Source organism: Anas platyrhynchos, chromosome 4 (genome assembly GCF_047663525.1).
Source record: "Anas platyrhynchos isolate ZD024472 breed Pekin duck chromosome 4, IASCAAS_PekinDuck_T2T, whole genome shotgun sequence".
NCBI lineage: Eukaryota > Metazoa > Chordata > Aves > Anseriformes > Anatidae > Anas > Anas platyrhynchos.
Window position 1 is genome coordinate 32,642,847 of NC_092590.1, and position 16,396 is coordinate 32,659,242.

Here is a 16,396-nt window from a genome sequence, read left to right on the forward strand (position 1 = left end):
GCCTGAGGTTATTAGGACAACACCTAAAGGTACATTTTAATGATATTGTTTTAAGACTGAACATTTAGTAAATCCTACAAACACTTGTCTGTCATGGCTGATGAAGTTGCTCTTTCTCAGAACCTGATTTAATGCCACAAGAGCTGCCAAGGTTTAGCTATCATAAACTTTAAGGAAATGCAAGATTCTAATGAAAGTTTTACAACATGGCTTGACAAATCAAGCTTCTCAGATGTTATATGAACACAAACAATGCATTCATGTCTCCTTTAAATATCCTGAATGGGACAAACACAGCAACCAAAGCGTGTTCGATCGATCTGACTCACATAAATTGGTTTTTAAAAAAATAGGTCACCTTCCAAACACAGAGAAGGTAAGACAAATTATGTTTGTATTTCTATAGAATGATCTTCCCTACTTCTGCCTGACCAGATGTGGCTGACATCTGTTACTTTAATGCCATCATACATAGCCACCTTATGAATGACAGCATACAGCTGAAGATGGATCAGGTCAGCTAGTAGCATTCCTAAACACTTCTGCCCTACAGCACAACACAAGCTTTGTAATGGGGTCCTGTTAACATGAAAAGCATCCTACCAGCACCTACACAATATTCAAATTACTTTCACTTTGTTTTTAAAAAGAAAAAAGTGCCAAGCATTTCCTAAGCAGTGGAGAGAAGGCTGTTACTGTCACACAAACAATTCACAAAACATCAATACTGCTAGCAGTATTTTCATTAGTGGTCTTGCTGTGTTTAACATGCAAATTCCCTATGATATATGTGAAACAATTGCTCTAACTACTTGTACAAAATAGCTTTCATCAAATGAGACTGGTGGAAAAATTAGTGATGATGAGTCAGTAGACACATGGCTTGTGACACTGTTCTGTCAGAATCATAAGTCTCCAACTGTGACAATTCCAGTGACTGTGTGACTAATTCATCAGTCCCTTCTGCAAACCTTCCTGTTATTAACAAATGCCCCTCCTACCTGCCCAGCAGAAGCCTTCTCAAAAGCTTGTTGGTAAGCTAAATGCACAATTAAACTTAGTCACACAGTGCCAACATAGAAGAAATACTTTGGAACCCAAGAAAATTCCACGTACTGTGCAAAAAAAAAAAAAAAAAACCAACAAACATACTGTTTGGTTTAAAAAAAAAATATTTGACTGTCTACTTTTAGTTTATTGCTTTAAGACAGAAACCCTCTCAAAAAAAATGACACAATTTTAAAAATAATTCCCATATAAACTAAATGCAATTTTGTGTTGTGTTTAGAAAACACCTTAAATATTGCAGCTAAAAGCTACCAGTATTTCCTGAGGGACAATCACTGTTTACAGAGCTAGTTAGATCTTTTTGGCAACCAATGTCATTGATAGGAACAGCAATAGCTGCTTACTAGTTACAAAAAAAAAAAAAAAAAAAACCTGCAACACAAACTCAGAATTGAATGCAGTAATCCACAGAGCAGTAGTTACATTTATTAACTTTGGTCACCTTATCTTATAAGAAAAAAAATGTATTTCAAGCAACATGCAGTTATTACGCGAAAGTTAGCAAAAGAATAATATGAAACCTTTCCATGTAGGCAATACACATTTTTAGTAAGAAAGAATAAAGCAACTCATCTCACAAGGACATCTTCTCAGCTTATGCATGCAAAAAGTTTTGCACAAGTTTTGCTACATTCCGAAAAATAATTGGATATGCCTTCACATTAGAAATGCACGATCTACAGAAACACTGTAAATGGCTTAGTTATTTATGCTTAATAGCATTAAATATGAGATGAAGTGTTCAGGGTCCTAGTGCTGACACATTAAACTTCATTCCAAGCTAGGTCCACCTCTGTACTCTGCCATGGGTTACAAAAATCAAGCACATCTGCACAGGAACCCTCATGGGAACAATAGCCATGCGTTTGTGTAAGACTACGAAAAAATCCTGATTAGCTCCTTTGAAGATAGGGGCATCTTTGTAAGCCTCAGCAGAAGAAAACCCAAAACACAGGATGAAAACCCTACAGGATTTGTCCATGGTCAATTACGAGGCTTAAAAATTTCCAAAGAATGTTTATCAAGGATACACCTCAGAAATTAGTGCTTTCAGAAGTACATGCTGTGTTTGTTTCTTGGGTAATACTAGGTTTACTAACATGTAATCTTTTTGGATTTATATATGAAAAAGGCTAGTTGCAGCTTAAACTACAAGACACCGTCTCCCCAAAATCTGAATACCAGTTGTGATGAAAATTTTCCTTCACAGTTGAAAAGATGCCATGAGAAATTTGCTGAAGCTTCAAATGAATCGCGTGACAGTGACAGCCTAGGATTTTATTTGTCACATCACCAACAAGAAAGTCAGGAGACTGACGTTTTCATTGAAGTGAAGAGTTAGTTGACATTCACAACCTAAGGAGACCTCCCCATTTTTAAGTAGTGTCTATAAGACTAATACTGAAGCAATATAAAAATGGTTGCTCCAATTGCTAGTCGCCTCCAAGACCAAAATTACTTCCCAATTTGAGGGGTAGGAGCTAATTAAGTAAATACAATGAAACAAGCACAAAAAGATGGAAAATAAGGGAGCGCTGAGTACGTTTTCCTCAGTTAGCCATTAGCTCTGACTGATTCTTGAGGGGGAAAAAAATCACAGTAATAGACCACATCCTATCATTAGTAACCAGGGAGCAAAGACCAGAGTTGCAGAGCACAGGGAGGCCACATCTCAGCCACCTCCTCTCCAGATGAGAGGACCCAAGTGCCCCACAGGACATGCCCTCTAGCCCTTTCATCTGCTTTGTTGCATGGACACTTTCAAGGACCTTAACACTCTTTTCATATAGTGGAGCCCAGAATGACACACAGAATTCAAGGGGAGTCTGTACCCATGCTAAATACAGTGGGAGAACTGCCTCTTCTGACCACCTGGCTATGCTGTTTAACACACTCCCAAAGTGGGAAGATCTGGTCATTAGTATTTTCTTTTCTACACTGGTTTGGGGTGAAAGCTCCCAAATGATCCTGACAACACAGAAGAGAGGGAAGAAATAGGGGGAAAAAAGAAAAGAGAGAGAGACATAGAATTAACCACATTAAAATACTAGGAAATCAGTAGTTAAACAGAATTTTTAAAATACTTTTCCAACACCTTAGGAAACATTTTGAGGAAGAAATACATCCATTCTGAAGACTAAACGTCTTTCTGTGACTAACACCACCACCTAAAAAACAAAGAATCTCCAAGCATGCAAGAGAAATAACTGGAAAAAAATTTAAAGACAACTTTTGTGCTAATCAGAAATAGGTTCATCTATGTTTGATGCAACTCTTCAACCTAGTAGATAAAACTGACAAGCCCATCTCAAAAAAAATCCACCTTTTTAAGGTTATCATCACTGTGGTTGAAGGCCAAAAAATAAACTGAAAAGGGGAAGTTAAGAATATTTATCAGCAAAAATCTTCTGTTTTTATTTCTTAAGCTGATATTGATAGAAAGCACCAAGAATGCTGGCACTGCGCCTTCAGTGAAGTCATTCGCAGAAATCCCACTAGTTTAAAAGATTTTCTCCTGTCACTATATAGGCACAGTGGACCCAGCTTTTCCACAGAGAGAAATCACAGCTCAGGTTTTGTTTTACAGTAGCTTTCTACTCACTGGGTAAAAGGTTACAATATCAATAAATTGCTACCAAATTGAAGCCATATAACTAATTATAATATGTATCTGTTTCTCATGTATTTATGATAATATATATTACATTCAATTACAACTATTGCAGACACAAATCTCACACAAATTTAAGTTTGTCAGATTTTTTTAAACTGTACTGCAAATAGCGTGAATGCCCAAGAAATCTCCAGAAGATGGACCTTTCTTTGAAGAGTTCTGCTATCAGACCCGTGAGAAAACAAAAGCTGACATCTTGAAAATTTCCCAGTGCTACCCGCATCCTGGGAGGGTCACTGAAAGGATGTTACCCACTTCCTTTACTGCTGGAAGCGTCTGGGGCAGACACGGGCGGGCACGTAGGGCTGCCAGGAAGCCACCAGTCTAAGGACAGGATAAGGCAAAGAAAGGCTGGCAAAGGAAGGAGCTCAGGCAACACAATGCTTTCCCAAGAGAGGGAGGAGGAATAACACGCATTCACAGGCTTAAATCTCCCCACTCTCAAACCGGGCTCATCAGCTGGCAATAAACATGTCAGGGATAGGAAGCGTTCAGGAGCGTATAGGAAGAGGTATATAACGAAACATGAGAAGCAGCAGTGAACGACTCGCTGTGCCAAGTCAACACAAGGCAGGAGCAAAGTATTGTTCTTGGCAGATACCAGCCCTCACGCAAGCAAACACTCAGCATCCCCTTCCTCTCCAGCCCCGTTACACAGTTAGCCAACGGTGAACTTATTCCCTAAAATAAAAGTTCTAACATTAACAACCTTACTGACGGGCACCTGACATTTATTTTTAGACTCGGGTGGATAACGACAAAGCATTATTTATTTTATTGTGGTAAATAATTCTTAGCCTAAAAGAAGTTCTTTCATGTGCAACGTTTGACAAATTTAGTTACAGCATTAATATTTAAAAGGAAATATTCTCAGCTCAATGCTGAAAGCATCTGAAAATTCAGCTTCATGATTTATTCAAAAAATCTGAAAAGGCCATGAACATATTTTTCCTGCAAACAGCTGCTCTTACGGCTACAGGACTAAAACTTACTAGGATGCATAACATGACATATCATTAACTCTGACATTGACAGCAAAGATCTGTTTAATAGTAATTTAAGAAACCTTTTGATTGATTAAAAAAAAAAGTTAAGTTGGCAATCTTTCTGAATCATTCCTTTCCACTTAAACATAATGAAGAGAAGTCCATTCTACTGAGTGGAAAGATGCCTTTAAATATGGAACAGAATTAGAACAACGATGATACTGAGCTTTGCCTAAGATCTATTAAAATTTAAGCAAAAAAATAACATAGATGACTCGTTATGGTTTATCATTTTTGAATAAACACTTGGGGGAGAATTAAAAGGTAAATAATTGTGAAAAGACTGATCCAATCTTTTTCAAAAAGTATTTCTGACTACTTAATCCCAGACTTGATCCTAGAATACTCAGATTACCGCTGTTTTATCTTGTCACTTTTTTCTTCTTGCAGTACAGCCTAACTTAACATTCCTACATTATATTGCTTTACAACTGAAACTGAAGTAAAAAATTAATGGTTTGTGACAATATGAGAAATTATTAATAACAACAGCACTTGGTACTACAAAATTAATTTAGAATTAGAGAGTTTATGATTCCCAACTTTATAAATTCCTACAACTGAATTCATCAATTCAGGTGTGCTTTTGTTTTTTAAATAAAATCTTCAAGTATGGTCTAAAACAAAGCATTCTGCAATAAATGCTTGCAATACTTGATGTCTCGAGGGATACAGGTTATTTTAGTAATTACTCTGACACTGTGCAATTACACAGATCTTAATACACCTGTGCCAAGAATTCTTTAAATGAGCAATTAACTGCAGATTAATTGAAGAAAGCAAAGTATTTTTCTAAAGCATGTGACATAGTATCCTCAATTTTTTAATTAGACAAAAATTAAATTTTAAATATTAAAGTAAATATATTAAAGTAAATATTCCCCATGTAAATACTTCATAAAAATCACTAACTCTCTCTAAACACCAACCATACTGTTGATTTCATTACTGAAAAAAAAAAAAACCAAAAACAAACAAAAAAACCCACCTTACTACAGGAGATATACACCAGATTGGTGACTCTACAAGTATTTCTCTGAAGCTTCCCTATAGTATTTTTAATTTCCCAGGAACTCAGTGATCCTTCTTACAGTTATAAGGGTTTTCTACCAAAACTTTTTGTAAAAGTTTCAGCAACTTATCTAGAGATGAACTGCATGACTATAACCATCTAAATGCCACCTACAAGTGTCTCTCTAGAGGTACTTGGTATTTTTATGCTTAAGCATAAAATCTTTAGAATAAAAGGTATGAAAATCTATAGAAGACAAAGAACAAAGCTGATTTTACTACTTCTTCACCCTCACAGTATAAACATAAATCCCATCTCAAAGTGATCTTCTCTTCAGAAGAAATTTTGACAAATATACTTGACTGACATATGTTCTGCCTAAAATGTTCAGTTACTTTGACATATTTTTTGCAAAAATAAGACTTTGCATTATTGCAATTATTATCTAAACTGAATGGAGACTTTTATTTTAAGCCTACCTCTGAGAAAAGAATGTTATTCTGAAAAAGTGAATCAAATTTAATTTAAACAAATTGCTATGGTTTCCTACCAGAGGACATTGCAAGAACTGAAAATACCAAAAGGAAGATCTAGACTTCCTCATATCATTATTTTTATATATTCTTAAAATATATTTAAAACAAGTACATACACCTCAAACGTTTTAGGCATCCCTGAGATATGTTTCACAGCAAGCTCTGCTCCAAATGAATAGCCCAGAACTTTGCAACAAGAAGCCCCCTCAGCTGTGTGATAGCTTCAGAAATCTCACCAGTTCAAGCTCCCCTATGTTTCCCAGGTAGTCAGGAGAAAAAGCGCTACCAAGAGGCTAGTACCAGCTCTCTACAGGGTGGAGAAATCAGAATATACCCCTGAAGTCAGGCCAGCACAGGCTGCTCACTGAGTATTTTTTCTCCCAGACAGATTTGTGCCAGATTTGGAAGCCAATACATCTCAGAACTACAAAATACAGAACCAAGGCAAAAAAAAAAAAAAAAAAAAAAAAAAACACCACTCATTTGACAAAGTTCTAAATCTATACTTTATACTTTTGAAAATCTGATCTCACTTTTTATCAGAATGCCCAGCTCAACAGATCTCAAAGTCCTCTCAAAATAGCAGTAAACATCACAGCTGTTTCTCTGCAAATGGCAAAGCACTCAGAAAGGTGAGGTGAGATGCTGGAGTCAGGGAACAAAGTCCCTTTGCCTCTTAAGTTCAGCCAGAAAGCTCTACTGAAGAGTCACACTGGCTTTCCATGCTGAAATTCAGGACATTTTCTCTCCAAAAAGCCACAAAATACAAACAAAATACATGAAGTAGAAACCTGAAACATTGCAAAAACACTACACCTCTGCACTGCTGACTTGGATGTGACAGACTAAGGAAACATATGTCATGTTACTGCACTGCAGATTACCTGCTGAGTTTTCAAACATCAGATCTAGTAAGAAGCAGATGCAACCCTGAAATTATTCTGATTCAAGCGAAAATTAGTTTTTTAAAATCTATCGATCACTTCTTCAGACAAGAAGTGACAATACACGGCAACACGGGCATTGAGCTATTAACATCAGAACTGTTTGAAACGGCACCTCCCATCAGCATCCCTTCCAGTCTTACCTGGTAGATATCAGAAAGGCTGCTGCTTCCTGAATCACTAGTGATGCTACATCCTGAGTGACTAGATGAAACGTGGGTCACCTGTGGGTGGAGACTGTCAGTAAGGTGCAGCTTTGTGAAATCTGCAGGAAGCTATAGGTGGAGCAGAAAAAGCATCATTACAATTTGAGGTAGATACACAGCAAAATGAACTTAAATCATGTATGTCACACTTTATTCTCTGCCAGCACCAACTACATCAAGAAAACCACTGGGGTTTGAGAATGCAGCATCAAAGTTTGAGTTTTCCAATTTTTTAGAGTGGTGCAGAAGTCAGCAATATACCACCAAGTGTTGCAAATATAAGAAGAGATTAAAAAAAAAACAACTGAGAACAAACACCAATGAAGCGATAACCCTTATGGCAAATTCTTTAGTATCTTACTACACAGTTTGGGTAGAATTGAACTTCATATGAATATTGTGCTGCCTTCAATATCAATGGTTTCCTGTGGAGTAGGATTAACAGTGAGTAAAGTCACATAGTTACAGCAAACGCTGCTCTGGGTTTGGCTAACTCTTTTGCTTCTGAAGTCGACAGGGTACTTTACAGACAAGTAAAACCCAAGGCACTGAACTATCCGTTATACTTTGAGCCAAATAACATGACGGCAAATAGGAAATGTGGGAAAACCGACACAACAGCAATGAACTGCAATCCTGAAATGAGTTTGCTCACGTGCTTCGCTGAGGAATGAAACAAGACACGACATTCGATCTTTTAACAATCATCCACCAAACATTTGTGACATATATTTTACTATTGCTTTATGCACTCAGGTCCCATGAAAATCTGTAAGAACTGTCAACGTTGCCAGGCTGTAGAAAGGGAATTTTGATAAAGGAAAATATTTGCTGTCTGAAGCAATATTTAATTGCTATTTCAGGAGCAAAATACTCCTCTCCCCAAAAAGCTTGCATCCCACCACTATCTATCATATATAAAAGGATGTTTAAGTATTGATTTTGGTATGCAATAAATACTTCAATATTTGAAAAATTGTGTTCATTAATTTCTTTTTACTTCCACTCAGACAAGGCAGATACAAACACACCTCAATTGAGAGTAAGAAGAATGCCATGTACAGGGTGTCCACCCACGTCAGTTTTTAATGCTACCTTAGTGCTACTACAATTTGCCCCGATGGAAATGAAAATAACTTATTCAGTGTTAAGACAGAATAGGTAAATCAGGATAAATGGTTAGACAAAAAGCCTGCTGAAGTCACAAATGCAACTGTGCTTGAGAAAACAACCAGCTCTACAGAGATGTACTGAATGATTTTGCTGCTGCTTGCCTGGCTTAAAGCTGCGTATGGTACATGCCCTGGAAGAACCCTGACTTCAGCATTTGTGGTGAAAGTACAGCCAACTGGAAATCTCAGTCGTATTTAGGCTGACTGGCATTTCCTATTCCAATACACCTAGAAAGGGTTTCTTCCTTACTGCAGTATGACTACAGAATTGACAGCAAAAATGGCTACGCTTTGAAAAATTCTTACTATTTTACGTGCAAGAGAAACTAAAACCAAGAACCAGACATTAAAAACCCTAAAAAGCTTCAGCTAGCCCAGAGCTAGATTTGATCTTCATATACCAATCAACAACGAAAGGGCAATTAACAAAAGCAATACTCTAATACTCTAAAATACTCTAATACTCTATATAAAGCCATTGATACTGCCTCCAGAAAAAAATCTAATTATGTTCACCAGTGTTGTTGACATATCAAAAGGAGAAAACATAAGATGAAAAAATGCATTAGTTATAATACCTGTTGACCCTGCTAGTTCCCTTTGCAATCTTTGAGTTTCAATCAGCACAAAACAGCAGAGTATTTAGTGTAATCACCAGGATATCAGTATTTTTTTTTATTAGGATTCAAACCATTCTACAAATAAGTATATTTTCCATAGGCAAAATGCATAGGAAGTAAATCATCACGGCTTTTGTAACATGTTGATGAAAACTCCATTTACTTCTGAAAATACAGTCTCCTAGAATTAAAATAGTCCAGGGTTATTTCCGAGTAGAAATCTTATATATTATTTTAACATGCAGACACAAGTCACCTATGATTTGCACGCCTAATGATAACTCACAGAGCAGATGCTGCCTAATATTCTGAAAGCTGTGTATTTTATCAAGTGGTAGCTGTTTCAGTCGCAAATAAACATCACCTCCAAAGGGAGGTAACGTCTACAGTCTTGAGCCCAGCCAAACACGTTCATTTTTCACAGTGCATTTCAAGTATCTCCAAGCCACTAACAATTGCATTTATTGTTAATCAATGCAATAACAATCCTTTAGAGCCTTACATCAAAGCAAACCCAGTTAGTATATTCAAAAAAAAAAAAAAAAAAGAAAAAGAAATCAAGCTACGTTTAATATAATGGTGGCACTTAGTGTTTTAAATGAACAGCAAGGATTTATATTTTGCTCCTACACAGGCGATTAGAAGAGGAGTTTCCACCACAAGTGATAATACACAAGGCAAATAAAAGCAAGCCTTCTGATATTTTTTTGGCTGTAGACAATCAGCTGAATGTCTGGTGACTACCAGTTTCAGAATAGCTCCTAAAGTCAAAGCCATGCTGCATGTGATGGGCTTGCCAAGTGGTGACAGCAGCAGATCAGAAGCAGGCATTTTACTTAGGGCAACCCAGCCAGTCACTTTGATCTTAATCAAATGGGACTATTCACAAGCAGGAAGCACATGCTCACATCTTTGCAGAATACTACGTCTCTGTGCTATATGCCTGAAAGCGACATCCAACTCAACTGCCCTATCCTCAAATAAGTGAAGGTGAGAAGCTGTGAGACAAGAAATAAAACACAGTCAAAAGTTGAAACATCTAAATGGTGAGCTCGAGGAGCGCGTGAGAAATGCATGCATTTCTGTCTTGGCCGCATCCTGCTATTCAAAATATTTAATGCACATCATGGGAAAGAAGCAAAACACTGATGATAATGACAAATGCAGGCATCTAAATTTTCAACACAAGAGGCCACCCGTTTCCCTTGTGGAGGGCAATAATGTCAGGTAAACAGCTTCCAGCAAGTCGTTCAAGAATAAAATGCAGCTTTCAACAGCCTGAGCAGTACCAGCAACCTGCACAAGGCTATCTGGCTCAGAACAGGGTATTTGCACCCCATTTCTTATGTGCAGTGCAAAAAAGAACTATTAGAAAATAACATCATGAAGCTCTGCTGTACATCCAGTGAAGAACTGGCTAGGAACATCAATCTGTGCTTTTGGAAGACACAACATTTAACTGCACTACGATAGATCTATTTTCTGTGCTACCGAACATCACTTTATTGTGAAATTTGAGCACTCAGTGCTTGCATTCAACTCTCGTTCCATTCAACAGTTTAAGACTGCCTTCAGCATTTAGTATCCCAGAAGAATAAAGGTTTTCTTGTAATGTTTTCAAGCACATAAAGGCTAGATAAAACATGTGCCTTATCCTCTGGATCACACAGTAATATCAGAAAATTTAAGGGCATACCGCTTCCCTTGGAGCATCAGCTGGGACAGACTGCAGACACCACTGATGACATCAGAACCAAAGAGCCAACTTTTTCTTCTGCATTATTATGACCTGACAGCTAGGTTTACGGAGTCCTTCATAGTAATAAAAGAAAATGCAACTTGTATGTTTTACGTAAAGAGCACTGTGATACCACAAAAGACTGAACTACAGCTTTGCCAAAGTCAGCAATATAGAGCATTTCTTAACTTTATTATTGAACACTCAGTCACAGCATCGGAATGACCCAGCAGATGGAGTAAAAACATGGCAGGGTAATTTAGAAAAATAAACGCATGATTCATTCTTCAATAAATGTAACTACAAAGTGTATTACATGGACACTATATTAAATAATTGAGAGTCATTAAAAGGACCAGATAACTGCCCTGATAACCTATTTCAAGGACAAACTGGGTAAATGAAAAACATTAAGGCCATATATGCCAAGACCTAAAAAGGTATAAGATAACAGGGGAAATAAATTTTTAGAACAGAGCATGAATCAATAAAATAGTTAACACCAAAGATCTAATCTTAATTTGGCAGAGGTCAAAACAGTATTTTGTGTGTGTACTTGTAGCTCTTGATAAGTGTGCACGTATACATGTACATGTTTAAACAGTTTATACACACGTAGAGGAATCTGGAGGAAAAACTGTGCATCTGGGAATTCCAAGCATTTACTTCTTGAAAGTTATGAAATAAATATAAACTTGAACCACTACATGAAACTTTCTTAAGCGCACAGAAGTACCTCCACTTCGAAAATACCTTACACCATATCTTATCTTCCTATATTAAAAGCAGCATTTTATTACTTCCACCCTCAAAGTGAGTCACCATTTTATGCATGCAAAGCTAACAATTATTTTGCTCTGAATACGTTCCTCCTATTTTAAGTACATCATGATTTTCTCCTACTCTCCAGCATGCCTTTCTGTATGACAGGAGGCAGTGACTACGTGCCACCGTGGGGACTGTGCTGGGCTCGTCCTCTTCCTCAGAGGATCACTTGAGCTCCTTTGCATTCTGTCCAGCCTCTACTCAGGACGTCATTAGGCTTGCTCTACTAAACCAGTACATTAGAAAATGAGTATATCTTCAGAATATTTACTAGGGAATATATCAAAGTCTTTAAGGTGTATATTAAGGGATATTTCTTTAACTTTTTTTTTTTTTTTTTTTTTTTAGTGTGGTTACATGTGGAAAAAGTATACATGCAATAATGGGAAAGAAACATGAACGTATATATTTGAAGTACAAGAGGAACTCTGGTTAGAGAGTTCTACTACACCGCTCATTTTAGACCAAACCCATCAGTAAGCATTTTATAAGCAAGGTCTTCCACTGAAGGCCATTCAGCACTTTATGAAAGATTTACAAAGCCTGCACAGTGGCTGGCTGAAGAACATCCACAGAAATACGAAATTTGAGAGCAATGGCGTAACATTGTTTTAAGCAATTCCCAATGAACAGATCTATAGGCAATAATGTGCCACTGCATGGTGGACATAGGACTACACAAAATACCACCTTTTTGACATGCTTCCAATTTCTGAAATTGAAGAAACACAAACACTGATTCTTCAGCCTCTAAATATATGCCTCTCAGCACTTACTTGTAGAACCTGCTTTCTAATAATGTACTAAAAAACACTGTAATACTATGAAAGATGTTCTGTTTCTTGTAACCTTGTACTATTACTAGAAACATCTTGTACTTGCTTATTAATGAAAGAATATAATAAATTTCATATTATGAAAATACAAGAAATACTATGCCTTAAATCTTCCCCATTTTTCCTTATTCAAGATTAAAATTTTGAAGTTATCTTGTACTAGAATAGCCTAGATTTCAAACCCTGCATACTTCAGTATCCCATCAAGTCATTAACATCTCATTTCACTACTTTATGTAACTGTTTATTTTTCTATTAAACATCTGTAAATTTGTTTATGATTTTTAATGATATACTCAGATTTACAATATTTAATGACTAAAGGAAGAAATATTACTACTAATGGCGGGCATTCATCAGTGCACTATTTATGTGCTATTTCAACATAATTCACTTCCTAACCAAGAGAGACATCAAGGAAAAGATTTTTATGGTTCAGTGATTTAAAACACTGCAGTCAATTTAAGTAATTACAGAATAATAAAGTAACTTCTATTGATTCTGCCTAAAGACATGATGCAAGCTGACATGTCCAGCACAGAGTTAAATTTAAAAGAAAAGTTTAAGCTATGCACAGCTGAAATTAGGATGCGATTCCCATGGAAGCAGGATTCCCTTTATGTAGAGGTGGGATGGAAAACATTAAGAAGTATTGATGTTTTCTTTGCAAACTTCAGCAAGAGAAGAGTTAAGTGCTAAAAACAGATGAAAAAAACCTTCCGCCTTAAATGATGCATTCTGTACGTAATTACTTTATGCAAAAGTATCTCACGTATTTTAAATCTACTTATTTTCCTCAATCAAATAGACACCTTTGTGTGAAACAGTGACTCAAAGCTCACAAAGACCTACTCTTAAAAACATTTTTCATCTTGATTACAACACAAGACAAACCCCGTTCTGGAAATACTGCATTCGTGCAATCTGTTGAGCAGATTGTTTATATACAAAGCCCACAGTAGAATCTCTCTAACAACAACAACAAAAAGCAAAGCAGCGTAACGAGGATTTTTCAGGCAAGCTCCTCATACTTCTCCTGCACTCATAATTCATTACAGGTACTCCCCCATAAAACTATTTGGAGGCTTAAACCAATGCAATGTGACACACTGGTCTTGGGAAGAGAGAGCAAGCGAGACATAGCGTGTGGGGGAACTTCATTTTGTTCCCCTTACAAAACACACAATGCCTGCCACTTCATGTACATCTCATAGCTCTCGGCAGCTAATCCTACGAGCATTTAATGCATTGAACATAATTATCCTCTGCTTGAAGGACTATTGACTTCTGCACAGGGACAGAGGTGGTGAAATGTAAATGGGTATTTGGGGAATGGAGAAAAACTGTCAGAAAAAACACTTTTCAAAGGAAAAGTATGAAATGCATCACTGACACACACCCATTCTTCTGTAACTTAACCTCATCTGTTGTAGAACCAGCTCTGTTGCTCTGTTAGTATTTGCTTTTTTTTTTTTTTTGGACAGCATTTGTGCAACAGATCCAATATAGTGTTTTATATTCAAGCTTCTTTTTCAGGAAACTTGGCATAAGCATTGTTCCTTCAGCAAACACAAATGTATTGGCAACAACTCAATATTAAAAAAAAAATAATAATGTATCATCGATGTATTTAAAGTGAGAGTGAACCAAGAATACAAAAGAAAAATGCAGAATGATTTGAACTAAAATATAGTAAGCTTGAGGACATCATTTTCAAAAGCTTTTCTCAGGTTCTTGAGATTTGGAGCACAAAGCATCATTATGTATTTATAACGAACAGCAGCAGTTCTGCAAGATCAAAATTATTTTTTTTTATTTAGATCTTTATTCAGGACTTTATTCACAAGTCTATCTCATTCAGAAAATACTTGGTAAAAATGTAACTTCTTCAACTGGCAACAAAGGCTAATTGTGTACTTTTAAAATACCGACTCTGATGGTTGAAGTGGTCCTGCTGTGCAAGGATTCAATATCAAATGACTGTTTCCCAGCTGTTTTGACTGTGGATATACATTGAAGTACAGACAACTCTTTGAGCATGGAGGAACGTGTCCTGCAAAACGTTTCAGTTATGCTGCCTCACCTAGAGTTAAGAGCAAAGCTGATTTTGCCAAGAGCACCACTGCTCAAGCACTGTGTGCGATTTTTAAATCCCCTTCATTGAGAAGATCTGCTGTTCTGTCTGCATCTTCAGCTTAATTCCTGCAAGATTTTTGCTCTACTGAAGTTGTCACCCAAACAGTGCAGCTGAAGGGAAGCCTTGCAAAACAGAGTAGGTAGGATTTTACCAGGCTTCCTCCCATATTTTTCATTAACAGCACTGGGTATTTTATATTGGCCAGTTTGTGCTGTTTCATAAAGCTTTAAAGACTTACATCAGGTCCTATTTTTTTTTCACCTTGAACAAGTGCTCAAATAGTAAAATGCAGAAATTCTACTCTAGTCTTATGTCTAGAGACATAGCACACATCTCATGGTGAGAGAACCCAACTCACTGTCTCACCAAGCACTACTATTCCCAGAGTCTGTGCTGTGCAAAAATACTAAACAAAACTAGGAAGGGAATTCCTACCATGGAAATAATGAAAACTGACAGCCAAGAGGCCCTTGAGCTGCAATTATAGACCACTCTGAGGCACCTCAGTTTTCTTCTGAATTATCTCAGAGTGGCAGAGAGGAAAACAACCCCAAAAAGTCACAAAACAGTGTTCTATTTCTCTCCTTTGGCACAGTGAAGAAATACACTGTTCTGACAGAAACCACACTGCTCTGCAGGTAAAACTGAGGGGGAACCATACACCCATGACCATCAGGCAAAATGCTCCAAATATTTCTCAGAACCCAAGCAGCCTAGCCAGGGGTTTAGCAGGAACACGTACACAGGTTGTACAGCAGTACATATGCTATTCTCTGGAACTCATACAAAGGTTTCTGCTTCGCTGTGAACTCAGCTCAGCTACTGAATTGCAGCAAAAACTCCCTGTTAAATAGCAATAGACGTAGAGGACAAAATTAATAAACCCTAGCTTTGCAGAGATTTCCCTCCTGGGAATAATTGATTTCCATACTAATGTAATGCATGTTCCAGTTGATGATACTTCTAAATACTTGCTCTTGTGGCTGTTTTGATTTTTAATATATTAACTTCTGCTGCTAAAGTGGAAACACCATGGTCCACTTTCAGGAGTTTTGGAAATCTGTAATGGCAAATTCTGAACTCTTTGGCCTGTTACAAGTAATTATGGGAGAGGAAGGAATAGCAAACACGGTTACAAACTTTGCTTCCACAGGAAATCAGAAAAAGATTTATGTCTAAGGATGGAAAAGCATAAAAAGTTCAAGAACATTTTACGTGTACACATATGTTTACAGGAAACGTTAATTCAAACATTTTCAAAGAAGATGTTTTAAATCCTGCAGAACATTTTAAATAAATGATAGGACACTCGAGTACACCTTGTGTACAGACTCATTTCAGGTTTCCTATGCAGCATTCTAAAAAGCACAAGGGGGATACAAAATTACACCAGCAGAGGTAAATAATGATGGCACCTGCTGCTGGATTTTATTTCCAGCTTTAAAGCACCACTCAGTATTGTAAAACACTACAGACAAGCAAAGAGTCTAGCCCAAAGCTGAGAACATCTATCCTGGGTGCTTTTAAAATGGTTAAAGCAAAGACCTAGGATATGTGTGCAGTGTCAAATGCTGAAGACTAC

The 16,396-nt window shown here is 37.0% G+C and overlaps 1 protein-coding gene across 11 annotated transcripts in view; it reads right to left on the reverse strand.

The window, feature by feature from the left end:
* The window catches only part of RAPGEF2 (Rap guanine nucleotide exchange factor 2), a 181,193-nt gene that overhangs the window by 38,226 nt on the left and 126,571 nt on the right, over positions 1–16,396 (reverse strand). For 10 of the 11 annotated variants that reach the window (XM_072037352.1, XM_038178778.2, XM_072037353.1 and 7 more), the window contains one exon: positions 7,424–7,555. The exons of the other annotated variant lie outside the window; for it this stretch is intronic. In XM_072037352.1, coding sequence (XP_071893453.1) covers positions 7,424–7,555 — 132 coding nt within the window. The remainder of the gene's footprint in view (positions 1–7,423; positions 7,556–16,396) is intronic. 11 annotated transcript variants of the gene reach the window in all.